Raw genomic sequence first — 16,218 nt, 5'->3', positions numbered from 1 at the left:
ACAGCAAAGGCCAATGTCTCCCTTTGAATTAGCCAATTTCGAAAGACTGTGCACCTGAGCTCCAATCAAGAACAAAGGACAGGTCATGTGTGTAAGGGATTATAAACCCAAGCAGCCCACCTGCTTGGCGTGCATGCACTTCCAGACAATGTGTGTGTGTGCACCCTTCTACGTAGAAGCAAATATGTTTGCCTTTCTGCCTGGCTCCTGACTATTTTTTGTATTCTACCAGAACCCCGACTTGGAGGCTCGCCTTATTTCTAACAACTTGGGGGCTCCTCTGGGATACTGTCTGTCGCCAAAGGGTAAGTGGACCCCTCTTCTGAAGTGGTGCACCCCACTGCCAAGTTGCGATGACCTCAGTGAAGAGGGACAGCCATTACCCTTGAACTGACTATGAGCTCCGGATCGAGAGTCAGCCAGCACCGCAGGAAGGACCCAAGCAAGACCCGCAGCAATCAGGAAACTTCATGCATAAGCCAAGGTAGGAAATTGGACTGAGTACTATTTGGTGATTGAGTGTCCTCAGAGGTTGGGCATATGTGACTGGGATGAGTCTTGGACATAAAACAAGTGCGGAGTTCTGATCTGTAGTTCCATTCTCCTGTAGGGAAGCAGCCAGAGAGGGATGAAGCAGATCTCGGGGAGTATGAGAAATCTCCAACATGGGGGGTTGAGTACATAGTCACAAGGGACCTGCCGAGGCTGGGAAACAGAAATTCTAAGCCTAGGGAATACATTCCCCCGAAATAGTCCATTGGGAGAATGCTGAGGTTCTGGGGAGGCAAATTCCCGAACCAGGGACAGAGACATTGCTCTTGGTGTAAACTTTAGTGTTGTGTGCGCCTGTATGAGAATGTGTTGATATTTTATGTCTGTCTGTTTGTTTGTTTATTTAATTTGTTTACTTAGCTAGTGAAATTTCTGTCTATATGTCTTAGGTTAATATAAAAGTATAACATTTGTAAAGGTTCCAATCCAGGGGAGTTTAAAACAAAGGGCGATAACTGCTTGTGGTTAACAAACCATTATCTTCCTCACCTGAGGCAAAGTGGGAGGGGAAAGAAAGGAAAGAGAGAGAGGGGGGGAGGGGGAGGAGAGAGAGAGAGAGAGAGAGAGAGAGAGAGAGAGAGAGAGAGAGAGAGAGAGAGAGAGAGGAGGAAGGGACGGAGGGAGGGAGGGAGAAAGGAAGGAAGAAAGAAAGGAAGGAAGGAAGAAAGGAAGGAAGGAAGGAAGGCAAAAAAACCCCACACAAACAAACAAGCAAAAACCCCCCCAAAAAACAAACAAACAAACAAACAAAAACAACCCTGGAGGTTTCCAAGTGGCAGAATTGAAAGCGGTACTTGGGTGCTTACTGAACTGGGAAGGGGGGAGAAATTTGCAAAACCCCACCCAGCATCGTATCCATTAAACATCCATCATGTCCATTTAACCAGGATGGGACCTTAATGAAACCGGAACTGGGCCAGAAAGGGACTGGGACTGGCGTCTGTTTGAGACATCACAAACCCATGCAGGCCAGGGAGGTGGAACTAAGGCTGAGCTTGGGGGCACAGCAGCAAGAGAATGTGGTTCTTGAATGGGGATGGACCGCATTCCAAGGGTGGTCCTGGAGGCTTTCTTTGAACAGAAAGGGCAATCATAGTTAACAGCATAATTCAAATCTCTGTTGAGATATAAAGCTTTTCAGTAAAAATCCAAAGGAGAACAAGGGCAGACAGGAAGGAGAACCGTATTCTGCCTTCCCCTCCCTACGAGACCAGGGGGATGATCTGAGGAAAAAGCCAAGATGGTGATTTACAATCCCAGCCTCCCATTGGGGAGGAGAGCTATCTTGATAAGGCTCCAATGGCCATGAGATCACTGCACCACCAGAAACCAGATTTTTTAGGCTATGAAAGGAGTTGGAGCAGTAAAAAAGTTAAAAACTATGCTGGAAGACCCACAAGGCTCAGCTGACTGGCTAGACTCAAAAAGGAGGAGTGATTTGAAAGTCAGCTATGGCTGTCGGGGAAAGGGAGCTTGTGGCTGGCCCTGGTGTGCTTCCAGCAGATGTAAAGTTTCCAAACCTGAGCGCCTCCGTGGGACCTTAACAACATGGACCATAGAGGGCACATGAGAGACCCTAGGGAGCTAATCATTAAAGGAATTAGGGAATCAGTTCCCTGGTCTCAAAACCTAAATAAAGTCTTTAATATTCAACAAAGCAAAGAAGGGTCTCCTGAATTTACCAAGACTTAAAAGATTAAATAAGAAAGTACTCTGGCCAGACCCTGAGGACCTGTTGGGCCAAGAAATATTATAAATTACATTTTGTCACCAATAGTTGGCCTGGCATCTCAAGAAATTGGCCTATGAAAGGGCTGGCCCAGAGGACCGGAAACAGAAGCAGCAGCACTAACCTTAGGTGATGCATCTCTAAGGAAGAATGTAGCTGTTTATAGATAATTTTCTAAAGTCTTTAGTAACTTAAAACTTTGGAGTTTGCTGAATTAAATAATAAAAATTATTAAATATCTAGGTATTTTAAAATGAAGTATTAATCTAAGTTTGACTCATATGAAAAATCTAGAAGATAGATTTGAATCTATAAAATATGTCTTGTATTTTTTGAAAGCCATAAATATGTCTTGTATTTTGAAGTATATCCTTAAAATATAAATGTATTACTAATCTGAGAAATGCTAAGTATTTAACTTGCCACCTAAAATTTGAGGCTTCTAAGAGTTAAAAGCTCAAATTAAGTTGGGAGAATATTAAAACTGGTTTAAATTTAATCAATGTCTTTTAGAATAATTGCAAAAAGTGTGTTGGTAAATGTTAATCTCAAATGCTGGTTGTTTACTTTTTGGCAAATTATTGAAAAAATTAAGGTTTCTAAAAATGAAGAATTCTAATACAGTTTTAAAAAATATCTGTACAAATTGCTGATGGTGTACAGAAAGAAAAGAATATTGGAATGCAGATGCTTAATGGGAGGACTGAGGCATGGTTATGCATTTTGAAGGAAAAAAATGTTTTTGAAGTTGTAAGAATATCTGTGGAAATTGTAAGAAGTTTATAAAAAAAGAAATGTTAAAAGGAAATTGATTAAATGATACAGCCCAGTAAGCCAGGACAGAGCAGGGAAACTGAAATATTAAAACAGCAGTTTGCAACCATCTAGAAAACTCTGTCTTTCCTAAACCAAGGACACTTTGAGTCAATGATTTGCATTTTGCAAACAGAGGGTAAATAGCTTATGCCCAAGTCCTCAGAAAGACTGATGGGAGAAATCCAATTAGTGTCATTTGTTGTCCACACCCAAGGACAAATGAAGTTAGAAAATAAGCCTTATTTTGGTTACTTCTTTTCTAGTAAAATAATTATGTCATATTAATCAGATATTTAATAAAAAGATTACCTTTTAATCATAGGAACTGAAGTTTGCTAGCCTATGTTCCTGTCTAATGCACTTTAATATATAATCTTTTGGTAAAATCAAGTTTGACAACCTTTCTAGAGTTTGAATTTTAAAGGAGTTTGAATTTTAAAGAAGTGTGTTTTTTTTTGTTTTTGTTTTTTTTTTTACCTAGAGTCGGCTGTAGGTGATTCCAAAGGCCTTGGAATGTCTCAAGATCTTCCTACAATAGAAACTAGGGCGCAATTTCTTAAGAACTATGTACTGGGTATCTCGTCTACTTTAATCTCTCTTAGGTTAGAAGGCCTCCTGACCCAAGGTCCTCTTGAGTTTCTGGTTTATCACCATTGACCAGAAGAACACATTTGTTCTAACCAAGATTTGGAAGGGAAGCAAGTTGGAGCCCTCCCGGGAAGGACCTTACCTGTCTTGCTTACCACAGAGACTGCTATTCAGACTGCAGAGCGAGGTTGGACCCAACACACACACAGGCTAAGGGTGGACACACCACAACTTGAACAGCCATACCAGGATATATCCCCTTGAAAGTGATGCTAAAAACTGTGAGCTGTCTTAATAACCGTAATGTACTGGACTCTATTTGCTTAAGAAATCTGGCAAATTGCAGGGGCTTACAATGTGGGCTGGAGAAATGTGTACAATCTGGATCATGCTTACCCAGTTAAATTATTGGTTATAGATAACGGATGATTTGCATATTTCAGCCTTTAGGCCAAAAGATAGGCTAGGACTAGATTTAGGAGTAGATGTCACAGGACAAGATCCCCTAGGCCACTGCCACCACCATGTAAATAGAAGTAGGATACAAGGGAACCAATGCCTGGGTGGAATGGATTGAATATTCTGCACACGTCCTGAATAAAAGCGACTGTTACACTTGAGTGGCAGGAAGGCTAGAGGCCCAAGTGGTCCCATTCCCATTCGGTTGGACCTCAGAATGGAATGTGTGCTTGCCTTGTACCAGGAGGAAACCACTTGGGGAAATTCTTCCTGGAAGACTCTTGTCCTGTTGTTCCCATCCAACAGAGGTAAAGAGCTAGGACACCCCCAAAAACAATCCAGCCCATCCTCTGACATAAACTATATCTCCTGCCTCTCAAGGGGGGAACAGTACTCGGAGTTTATGAGAAATGTATCTGGATGCGTAAATGGCCGAGTATCCTCAGAAGCCCATTGTGCTGCACTGTCAGTACCCTGTCTGGTGGCGTCAAGGGGGATCCTGACTTGTGGCCTTGCCCAGAAAATGGAGTGGACTCTGCGCTCTGATACAATTGGCTATCCCTTTCACGTTGGCACATCATAAACCTTTTTCTTTTTTTTAAATATATTTTATTGATTTTACACAGAGAGGAATTGAGAGGGATAGAGAGTTAGAAACGTCAATGAGAGAGATACATCAACCAGCTGCCTCTTGCACACCCCCCACTGGGGATGTGCCTGCAACCAAGGTACATGCCCTTGCCTGGAATCAAACCCGGGACCTTTCAGTCCGCAGACAGACGCTCTATCCACTGAGCCAAACCGGTTTTGGCCATAAACCTTTTTCAATGGACAGACAGACTAGGAAGAGGAAAGAGAGTCTAGAGGGTTTCTTTGGTCCCCATATACACACATTGGGGTTCTAGGAGGAGTACCAAGGAATTTAAGGCTAGAAATCAGATTGCTGCAAGGTTTGAGTGTCCTGTGTTGGTGGACCACTGTGAATAAGAATGTGGTGGGTTAATTATATTTTCTAGAACCAGCCAAGGCTTATTAACTATGCTCAAGATGCAGTTAAAGGGATAGTGAACAGCTAGATACCATCATCAGGGTGACCTGGGAGAACAGGCAGAAGAAGGAGGAAAATATGTAATGTTGAGGCCAGTGCTGCACATTTATCCCTGACAATACAGCACGTAGACCATCACTGAGGCCCCACAGGCATCAGCAGCTTTAGTGATGAGTGAGCTGAACCTGGGATCAAGGGCCCTTTCTCGGATGCCCTAGCAATGGTGTCCACTTCACCCCTTTGATTAGGAGCTACAGTGATGCGACGCAACATCATCCCATGTCTTATCCTAGGATTAATTGAAATTGCATTGACCAAATAGCAAATTAGTCTCCTCCTAGACACTGCAGAGCATGAAAATCAATGAATGTCAGCAGAGTTTGAACAAAAGAGTTTAACTGAAGAAAAGGGGGGAATTGTGAGAATAAACAAATCATCTTTTCTGTCAAAGAACAGTTTAGACACCACCTTTTTGGATTGTGTGACTTGGCAGCCGCCATGTTGGCCGCATGGCTTGCAGCTCTCGTGGGGGCCACCATCTTAAAACAGCAAAGGCCAACTTCCCCTTTGAATTAGCTAATTGAGAAAACTGTGCACTTGAGCTCCAATCAAGAGCAAAGGACAGGTCACATGCACAAGGGATTATAAACCCTAGCAGCCCACCTGCTTGGTGTGCACGTGCTTCCAGACCATGTGTGTGCACCCTTCTATGTAGAGGTAAATATGTTTGCCTTGCTGCCTGGCTTCTGAGTATATTTTGTGTTCTACCAGGACCCCGGACTTGGGGGGTTTACCTTATTTCTAACAGTAACAATCCCTATATTATCAAGGGCTGCAACGTTCCAACTAATAATAGTTTGAGTTATTTCTCAGTCTCCCTTACAGAGCAGGGAAGCTAAGGAGATGTAAGCAGAAGTCATTTGAGTTTCAGGAGAAGCCTTTAAATGACATTTACTTAGGTGGCAGGTCTTCCTTTGTCCTTCTCACTTCTTGTTTCATTCTTCCTGTTATATGGACACGAGGTCTGGTGCTGCAGTGACCCTATTGCACCACGAGACAGCCATGGAGAAGGCAGACAACAAAGATAAGAGGAATCTGGGAAACTCAATGTCATTCTGCACCATATTGACCGGGAACTATCTACCAACATGCATTTATGTAAAATGAGATATCCCTCTATCTCATTTAACAGGTGTCACTTCCAGTCTCTATTATTTGAGGCCAACCATAACTTCTCTTTTAAACCAATCTCATCAATACTCTAGATTAAAAAATGCATTTCTCTGGAGAGGGAAGGTCATGTGAAATAGAATTAAAAAAAGACAACAATCATACATTCCCATAAATTTCTTTAGAAATGACCTAACATATGTAAGAACTTATATAAGACAACATCTTGCACAGCTTTCTAGACACCCTCAACCCCAAATGGCCACCATTTTCATTCTAGAATGACTATATCTTGAACATCACCTCTGAAAATTGTTTAATTTTAATATCATAAGCTCCATATCTCCTCTCTGTTCCTAGTACATCTGCTGTTTCACTCTTCCACATCCCAGAGACCAACTAGGCTGAATCCTCCTCTTTTTCCCCCTCCCAGATTTCTCTTGGGCCTTCCTGCTTTCATTCATGGTGATGCATTTTACAGATTTTGCAATCTCCCCTCCAGAATTCCTTTTCCTTTAGAACTCTAAGGTCCTAGCTATGTTTTTTGATATGCTTGATTAGGTTCACAGATGATTTTAAAGGAAAAAGATTACTTAAAAGAAAAAAGTTTACTTTTAACATGGAGGTGAAATGGGCCATTTGATAAGAATGTCAGTTGGCTTCTTAAATTTTAGAAATATTGTCTTCAGCTTGTCGCCATTGTCTTCCTCACCATCACCTTCTTCATCACCATCTTCTTCATCACTTCCTTCATCCCACTGCCCTCACTTCTGAATCACCAATACAATACGAAGTGACCAGCACTAAGTGCTTTTAATTGTTGGCTCATTTAACATTCACAAGAACTTAGTGAGATTATAAACAGTTAATGTGCTCTCTTGTGCATGATCAGTAGGATTCAAATCCAGCTCTGGTCCAAAAGCCCACCCCTCTACATCTTTGTTACACTGCCTCCAGCAATTCTGGCATCCCTCCTCAACAAAAACCACCAGCCTTTCAGGAACATATTAGAAATTTAACTGTAAATTTACTTTATTAAACATTGGACAAAGACTCCTTTGGGACACACATATGAGAGAGAGAGAGAGAGAGAGAGAGAGAGAGAGAGAGAGAGAGAGAGAGAGATATGCTCTTACTAGCTACCCATTTCTCTCATTTTATTACTTACTAGAGGCCTGGTGCATGAAAATCTATGCACTGGAGGGGTATCCATCAGCCTGGCCTGCCCCCTCTCACATTCCCGGAGCTCTCAGGGGTGGGAGACAACTTGGCAATCAGGGAAAGGTGACATCCCCATCATACCTCTGCTGCTGCCCCTGCCGGCAGTGCAAACCTCAGCTGGCCCTGGTTACCTGAGCCTTGGGCAGCCCTGAGATGCTAGGCAGCCACAATCCAAAGCTTGACTATGCCTCGGGCTGGCTGTGGGTGACTGGGGGACTGAGGAGATTAGGGAACTCCAGAGGCAGGAGCTTGGAGCGCCCAGACCTGCCTGGGGGCAGGCCCAGCTGTGCCGTGTGCCTGCTGCACTGGCAGGGCTGAGGGGACTGGGAGCCGCAATCTTTGAGGGCGTGACAATCAATTAGCATATTCCTTCCTTATTGGCTGTGGGCACCATCATCTTTGTGAGGGTGTGATGGTCAATTAGCATATTCCCTCTTCATTAGATAGGATATCTCTTTTTAATAATTGATTTTGAGAGAGAGAGAAACATTGATTTGCTGTTCTACTTATTTTTGCATTCATTAGTTGCTTCTTGTATGGGCCCAGATGGGGATCGAAACAGCAACCTTAGCTCTAATCAACTGAGCTACCCGGCCAGGGCCTTATTACTCATATCTCTATCTGAGTTGAATAACAGCTCTGCCCTGAGGGATCTCAAGCTCACTGACCCACTGTCCATTTGAAGAGAATTTTTGTGCTTTTGTCAATATTCATAGGTGAAGAATATATTTTCCATATACTACTCATGGTTTCTTACTTTACATTAAGAAATGTTGATTTTTTTTCTTGAATTCAGTGGTATTAACAAAAACAAACAATCAAAAATAATTTCTCACAATAGTTAGTCCTTGGCCATACATACCACACCCACCCAAGTCACAGGAGCCTCTTTGAAATAACTAATCAATCTCACCCACCTCATAACTTACATAGGGTTTCTTATTTTATGTTGGGATTAACCAATTTATATTTTCATTACTACATCTATATGGAAAATTACAATGTGCTTTGAACTCTGTTTTTGAAATAGGTTCACCAGAAATTCTGCAGATAAACCAATATACCCAGTGAATATTCCACGGGCCATTAGTTCAATGGGACATGATGAGGTGGCTCAGGAAAAATTATTCCCAGGCCAAATAAATCTGAGAAAGCCTACAGCCCATACCTACCTCCCTTAGAGAAACACACAGCATTTAAAAGATACACAGAAGTCCTACAGTAAAAGAAATCTTTCAGAGGATTCAACTCAGTATTTACCACATCTGTTTGACCCCGAAATCTCCTCTCACCCCCTGCCCTACAATGGTGTAACTAGTGGAACAAATTTCTTAGAATACCAGTTTGAGAAACCTGGGAAAATGTGCAATCTGTATGCAGTTATAGGAACACTGTATGGGAGCAATAGAATGGAGCTACATTAGCTACTGTGGACTCTGCTGTTTGAGGTTGGAGTCCTGAGTGCCCAAGACTAGGAGAGGAGTATTTCCTCCTCTTGAATGAGTTATGCAGGGCTGCAGGGGGGAGAGGTCACTGGGGAGCCAGGAAGCTGAGAGGGCCCACCTGTCCCCAGGAGCTGGGATAGTCCCTGGATTCTTAAGAGAGGGGAGGGGCAACTGCAAACGCAGACCTGGGTCTTTTCTCTGGATGCTTGGGAGGGTGGGAACCAGGGCAGAGGAGGAAGCCAGCACTGCAGTTGGGAGCATGGCTCATGTGGAGCTGTGCTCATATCCCATTTCTGCTGTTTACTCGGCCCAGGGCCTTGGAGCAGATTCTCCAAGCTTAATATAAGCTCTCTCATTGGAAAAAGGTCAATGAAATCAATCTCACACAGTTTAATAAGGCAACGGATGGGAGGCGGAGAGCCTGTGGGGAGGGGGATGCAGAGGAAAGGCTTAGCCAATGGCAGGGCTGCCTTCATGGATTCTATGCTCTGGGCCAGTAAGAGGGGTGTCTGATCCTTGGCCCTGCCATGACCCGCAAAGAAACCATGATCTTAGCACATTTCCATCAGATGCATAGTTGGATACAAATTCAGCAACTGAGAATGCAATTTTGTGTACTCAGCCTGTCCCCAAAAATTGCTCCTTTGAAATAATGGGAAACAGCACCCATGATCCATAATCATAAAAGCATAGGAGCCCAGAGTAAATAATGGCTTTCCCAGACAAGCCAACTTGGTTGTTATTTATAAGTTCCTAGGCCACCTTGCTGTTGCCAAGAAAATCTGCTTTACCCCTTTGCAGCTGTTCTGTCTGGTCTCTAGATCTATACTTGCTGGAAAAAATAGTTATTGTTATGCTAAAATCACAATGGGACTCACATCACTCACGGCTAAATAGCACCGATAAAACTATGAAAATGGCATTTTGGCATTGAAAGTTATTTTCTCACAGACTTTAACAAGATTCAGTGCTTTTGTTCTCATAATGCTCTGGTATTTCCAGCTTTACAAAAAAAAAAAAAGATAAAAATATGAAATAGTATTCTGGCATAATATAATCCTTTCTCCAAAAGGGAGGGTTTTGATTTTGCAAACAGGGAGCCAGCAGGGGCTATGTATAAAGAATTTAATATTGATCAGCAATCATGGTTCTGACTGCAAGGGTGGTGTTAGCAGAGGCTTACCTCTTTCTTGGTGAATTCTGGTGAGTGGTCATTTTTGTCATCAATCAGGATTGTCGCTGTGGCTGTGCCCAGTAATCCATAAAGCTGTCCAACCATATCTTGAGCCTCGATGATCAACTCATACTTGGGATTTTCCATAGTCTACAAAGCAAAAACACAGCAGAGAAGATGGCATTTAGATTCAAGTAGGGAACAAGCATATTGCTTGAGCTGCCTCTGTGGCCTTCTCCATTGAGGGCAGCCATCTTTAATCAGTTATAGTATTAGTACCTGTTGTGATTAAACACCCCTTGGAATCTCTCCTAAAGGAGATAGTCACTATACATAGACTGGAGTTGGCTGTGGGGATGGCATCTATTTTCTGTTCTTCTTTAAGGGAACTTTTGACTCATTACAGAATGTTGCATTTCTGGGGTTTGGTTATACATTGCCTGTTTTATATTTATGCCCACACATGCCATTTCATAGCAAACTCATGAAACTGACCTCGAAATGAGACTTAGGACAAAGATAGCAGCAATAGGAACTCATATTTACTGAACAATAGGATGGGAAAGGCATTGAATTTTTATACTTTTCAGAAATCATCATTGTTAATCTTGCCAACAAGCATGCTAACTCACATTTGATGTTCCCATTTTACAGGTAAAAAAATACCAACTAAGGTTTACAGTCACTTGTACTGGACTTCTTTCATGTCAATTTTAGTCATTAAGTTTTTGGTGTCATGTTAAATTTGGAAGATGCATTTTAATCGCACCATGATCTGATAGGTTTAACATGGCAATATTGCATTATTGTCTTTCAACATACACAAGTTTTTCATTCGAATATTTGACAGACATTTTGCTACCCTATTTAAACACTCTGAACAACTAAGTGGCCCTGATCCCAAGATGAAGAAGAGTGCAGTGGGCAGAGAGCAACCAAGCCTGCATTCACATTTTTTTTTGTTTTTCTTTCTTAATTCCTTTACCTTTTCACCCAGCCTCCCAACACCCCTCCCCTCTAACAGCTGTCAGTCTATTCTCTGTGTCTGTGAATCTGTTTCTATTTTGTTTGTTAGTTTATTTTGTTCATTAAGTTCCATATTTAATTGAAATCATATGGTACTTGTCTTTCTCTGACTTACTTATTGCAGTTAGATACAGACGACAGTATAGCGATTAATTACCAGGGGGAAAGGAGGGTGGGGGAGGTAGAAGAAGGTGAAGGGGGATACATGGTAATAGAAGAAGGATTCACTTTGGATGGTGAACACACTATATAACCAACAGATGATGTGTTATAGAATTGTACACATGAAACCTATATAAAGTTTATGAACCAATGCCACCCCAATAAATCCAATAAATAAAATAAAATAAAATTGCCCCCTGTAGTGGATTTGCCTGTCTTGGTCAACTAGGACACCATTCTGGGAAGGCAGTTTCCACATTTCCTATGGGGACCTCTGGTCACTTATTCTCTGCCCATGTAGTGTGGGTTGGATTGACTTTTCCCACCATCCATCTGGCCAACTTTTGGAATGAGCCCTTATTAGAAGAAATCAGTAAGTGCATGCCAAGCCAGGGGCATAATGACTAGTCAGGCACAGGACTTGTGCTTTAAAGATGAGAGAAGGAAGCCCTGTTTCCCTGTGGAAGCATTTATCCCAAGAGCTAGATGAGCCAGGTCATGCCACAGCAGAGGTGGGGTGAGGGATGACTATCTGAGAATGAAGCCAGCCATATCCTGATAGAAGTGATTGCAGTGGAGACACTTCATTATGCTATGCCTGAAGCCAGTCTTATCTATGGATTTCCAGCTAATTAGGACATTAATTTTTCTCATTTGCTTAAACCAGTTTGGATTGGTATCTTAATCACCCACACAGAGAGTTTCAAGTTGAACCACCTTCAAAAATAAAAGAACTTTATTTTTTTTTATTGAAGGTCCTACAAGTTGCAAAAGTCCTATCAGTATAATGGCTTCAAAACCATTGCTTGTTCCAACCAACAATTAGGAAATACCATGATAAACAAAGAACAAAAATACAAAGAGGATCTATGATTTCCTTCTAAAACTAAAAGTTAACATGGGAATATTTACTAGCTCAGTGCTCACTGTCCCCCAAACTTGCAATTATTTTTAAAGGTTAGCAAGCTGTTTGATCCCCAGGGAACCTTTAATTGGTTGTTTCTTAACTAAGACATCCGAGCGCCTATCTTAATTAAGAAGCAGTAGTTCTATTGGATGGTTGGAAGGCTCTAAACTCTTAAGATGAATGGGATGCTGATATACTTCCTGAACAGGTTACTCACAATGTATCCTCCAACTTTATTGTAACATTGTTTAAATTTAAGGCAGGACAACTGGATACACATATATAGGGTGTCCCCTAAAATGTACACATACATTTTGGGTAATTATAAAGGCAGTGTTTCTGAAAATACATTTCATTTTCAAAATTGAGCTATCAGCTGTTAAAGTGTGTATACATTTTGGGTGGACACCCCATGTATTGTGAAATGAGTTCCACCAGGATGGAAGGTCACAGAATTCTCTCACTGCTGAATGCAAACAGAATTTAGCACCAAGCCAAGCTCTGGGTAATTCTGGTTCTGCCTGATTCAGTTGGCACCACTCTGTGAAGGTGCCTGAAATGCCATCTACTCTCAAGCTGAAGCTAGAAAATCATCAGCCTAATGTAAGTGACTTTCTACTTATCATTGACAAGTTGAACTGGATTTACTATTTGCCATAAATTTTATAGCTGGACGATAATGAAACCAATAAATTGGACCATCTTCAAAATTTCCCCCAAGTGTCTCTAGACATACTAATCACTACTCAGTTCTAATTTCTTGTATGACTTTTTTACTTCTGTAATAATATACTGCATATTTTGGAAAGCATGTAATCATAAAAATAAGAAATTATGTAGGTTTTTTTTTTAATATTCAAGAGATTATAATAAACTTAATGTCATTTTCTCCATGTAATATCATTTATCAATATAATTCATTGACATTACTTTAAGGGTTGCATAAAATATAATATGCTAATTTATAATTAACTTAAGATTCTGCTATTAGGACTTAGAAGTTATTTGTAATTAAAAATTTTTTTATTTTTATGTATTGTCGCCACTATTACAAATGACCCCCCATTTTACTCCCCTTTGCCCACCTCCACCCAGCCCCAGCACAGCCCTCACCCCCTTTTCTGGCTTTCACCACACTGGACTGTGTCCATGGGCTGTGCATATACACTGAGTGGCCAGATTATTATGATCTCTGATCAGTGTGTGTGTGTATGTGTATGTGTGCGCGCACACGTGTGTATTCGCGCGTGCGCGCGCGCGCGCGCGCGCGTGTGTGTATGTGTGTGTGTGTGTGTGTGTGTTGGAGGCCCAGTGCATGAATTCATGCATGGCTGGGTCCAGCCAGCCTGGCCAGGGGGAGGGGACATGGGTGGTTGGCTAGCCTGACGGCTGGTTGAACTCCTGGTCAAGGGGATAATTTGTATATTAGCCTTTTATTATATAGGATATACACTGAGTGCCCAGATTATTATGTGTTCAGAGATCATAATAATATGGCCACTCAGTGTATGTTCTTTAGCTAATCTTTTCACCTTCTTTAATCCAGTTCTCCCCACTCCCTTAGCTATGTAGCATTCCATTGCATAAATGTACCACAATTTTTAGACAATCTAAATAACACTACAATGATCATCTTTATTCAGGAAGTTTTCAATATATTTTGACTTTTTTTTGAATGACAGATTCCAAGACATGGAATTACTTGATCAAAGAATATGAATATTTTAAAGCTCTCTATTCATATTTCAATATTGCTTTCCAAAAAGATCTTACCAATTCTCATAGCAGTTCTACTAGCATGTTTAATTTATCTCAGGCATGGCTTGTCCCTAAAGAATACCCAATCTTGCTCCATGAAGCAAATTGGGGGGATGAGTGTGATTCTATGATAGCTATCTCATAAGGATGCCAATTCCTCACAGCAATCACTCTTGTACAGGTTGCTATGGATATGCACTATAGGACTGCTTCAAGCAGTAAGGGGAGATGTGCTGTGTTGCCTTCTCAGTGTCCATCCCGTCCCTCTCCTCTGGTATCTATGCTATAATTCTTTTGGGGGCACCAGCCCTTCCTTCATCTCAGCACAGATGGAGTTAAGTTAGGTTTGACACTATTCCTGATCTAGGGATGGTCATGTGGCCCACTATTCCTGATCTAGGGATGGTCATATGGCTCCGGCCTGAACAATCAGGGCCTCCCATTCCCATGTCCATGTGATGAGCGAGTAACCACCTGGGGTTGAAACTCAATTCCAGAACACATTTCTTTTAGAACTCTTAGGTAAAGATGTCCTCTCAATGTTGGGCTTGAAGGTGGTAGGGCATAAATCAGGAGCTGGTAGTGGCCATTTGCAACCACACAGAGAAAGTCAGCCTGAGAGAGAAGATAACAAAACTGAGAGGTAGAAATGAAGGTTTTTTAAAAACTTCATTTGAGCTTTTCTCAGCCATTTTGAAGTCAGAATTTATCCCTCAGATTTTGTGAGTTCTGTGAGCTAATACATTTTTCCCTTCCTTAAGACATTTAAATAAGATGTTCTGTGAGTAGCAACAAGGGACTCTTGACTAATGCAACTATGTTATGATCAATTTTCTGCAGAAAGTATAAGAGCTATCATTTCATGCTATAACATCACAATAGGCTCCTCAAAACAACATTCCAATAATTTCACGAGTACATTTTAAAAAACGTTTCTCCCTCCACAGAAACATATTTTTGATCTGAGAATGTTATTATATATATTTTTTAATTAATTTATGCACCCATTTAATTAGAAGTTATTGAGTGTGTGTGTGTGTGTGTGTGTGTGTGTGTGTGTGTGTGTGTGTATTAGGTGTTCTGAGTGTTGGGAACATAGGAATGGGAAATCAGGGTTCCTTTTTTCAGGAAGTTCAGGGTTGAGACAGAATATTTACATATAACTGCAGCAAAATAGATTCACCACTAAGCCGACGGGATGCCTGCTTATGAAAGCACAAAGGAAAGACACGTTGGCTTAACTCTCTGATAGTTTAACAAATTTTATAAATAATTTTAAAAAAATGAACCAGCCAATTCCCATCTCCTGAAGTAAATAAAACTTTATGACTGCAATGGGAAATATATTGATTAACCCAGCAGAAAATCAATTAGACTATTTAGTAGATAAATTGCAAGGTTTGCAATGAGATATTCCAAAAGGCTCAAATTTCTGGCAAACTTTAAAGGCTACCATTAAAATGCTTTTACTATTGAAAATATACCCAATTATTGTGAGAAAAATAGAAATTATACAATCATTTCTAAAGTGGAAAGGGAGATTCTCCTCCAATCTTTTCCAACCCCAACCCCTTTTTCAAGAGGTAAATATTGTTATTGTAGTTTGTTGTCTCCCTTCTTACTCCTACACATCAGACACACACACACACACACACACACTTTTTATGCACTCATATCAAACAAATGATAGCATTCACACAGCTGTACAATTTGTTTTAGCATCTCATTTTCATCTCAGTGCTTATAGGTCTGTCTGTTCATTTTAACAGCTGTTTAACAGCCCACTGTATGGATGCATTATAATTTATTCAGTCATTCCTTATTGGATGGCCATTTGAGTTGTTTACAAGTTTTCAATTTTAAAGATAAACAAGTCCATTGGCCTATCAGTACCGTGTGTGGATTTTTCCTGTAATAAACATTATTGCTTTTACAATCCACAGCAATAACAAAAACCGAACAATCAATAATAAAATCAACCACCTTTGAGATAGTAAAGACGTAGAGAAAATGCCACCTGAACTCTGAGCTCTCATACAACTGGAGTGCCTTCCACTCACAGTGACTAGTTCCCCACGCCAGCGGAGCCTTTCCCAGGAAGTCTTTCCTGTTCCCTCGCTCTTGTAGTCACTCTTATTTGAACTATACAGACGTATTCATTGC

General features: G+C 41.1%; 1 protein-coding gene across 2 annotated transcripts in view; it reads right to left on the bottom strand.

Annotated features, from left to right (window-relative positions):
* Positions 1-16,218, bottom strand: part of CDH13 (cadherin 13) — a 998,364-nt gene that overhangs the window by 130,155 nt on the left and 851,991 nt on the right. For both annotated transcript variants that reach the window (XM_084905563.1, XM_084905564.1), the window contains exon 8: positions 10,212-10,352. In XM_084905563.1, coding sequence (XP_084761689.1) covers positions 10,212-10,352 — 141 coding nt within the window. The remainder of the gene's footprint in view (positions 1-10,211; positions 10,353-16,218) is intronic.

Source organism: Pipistrellus hanaki (assembly GCF_964339955.1).
Source record: "Pipistrellus hanaki genome assembly, chromosome: 15".
Classification (NCBI taxonomy): domain Eukaryota; kingdom Metazoa; phylum Chordata; class Mammalia; order Chiroptera; family Vespertilionidae; genus Pipistrellus; species Pipistrellus hanaki.
Note: the sequence above shows the minus strand (reverse complement) of the source record. Positions and strands in the feature narration are given on the sequence as shown.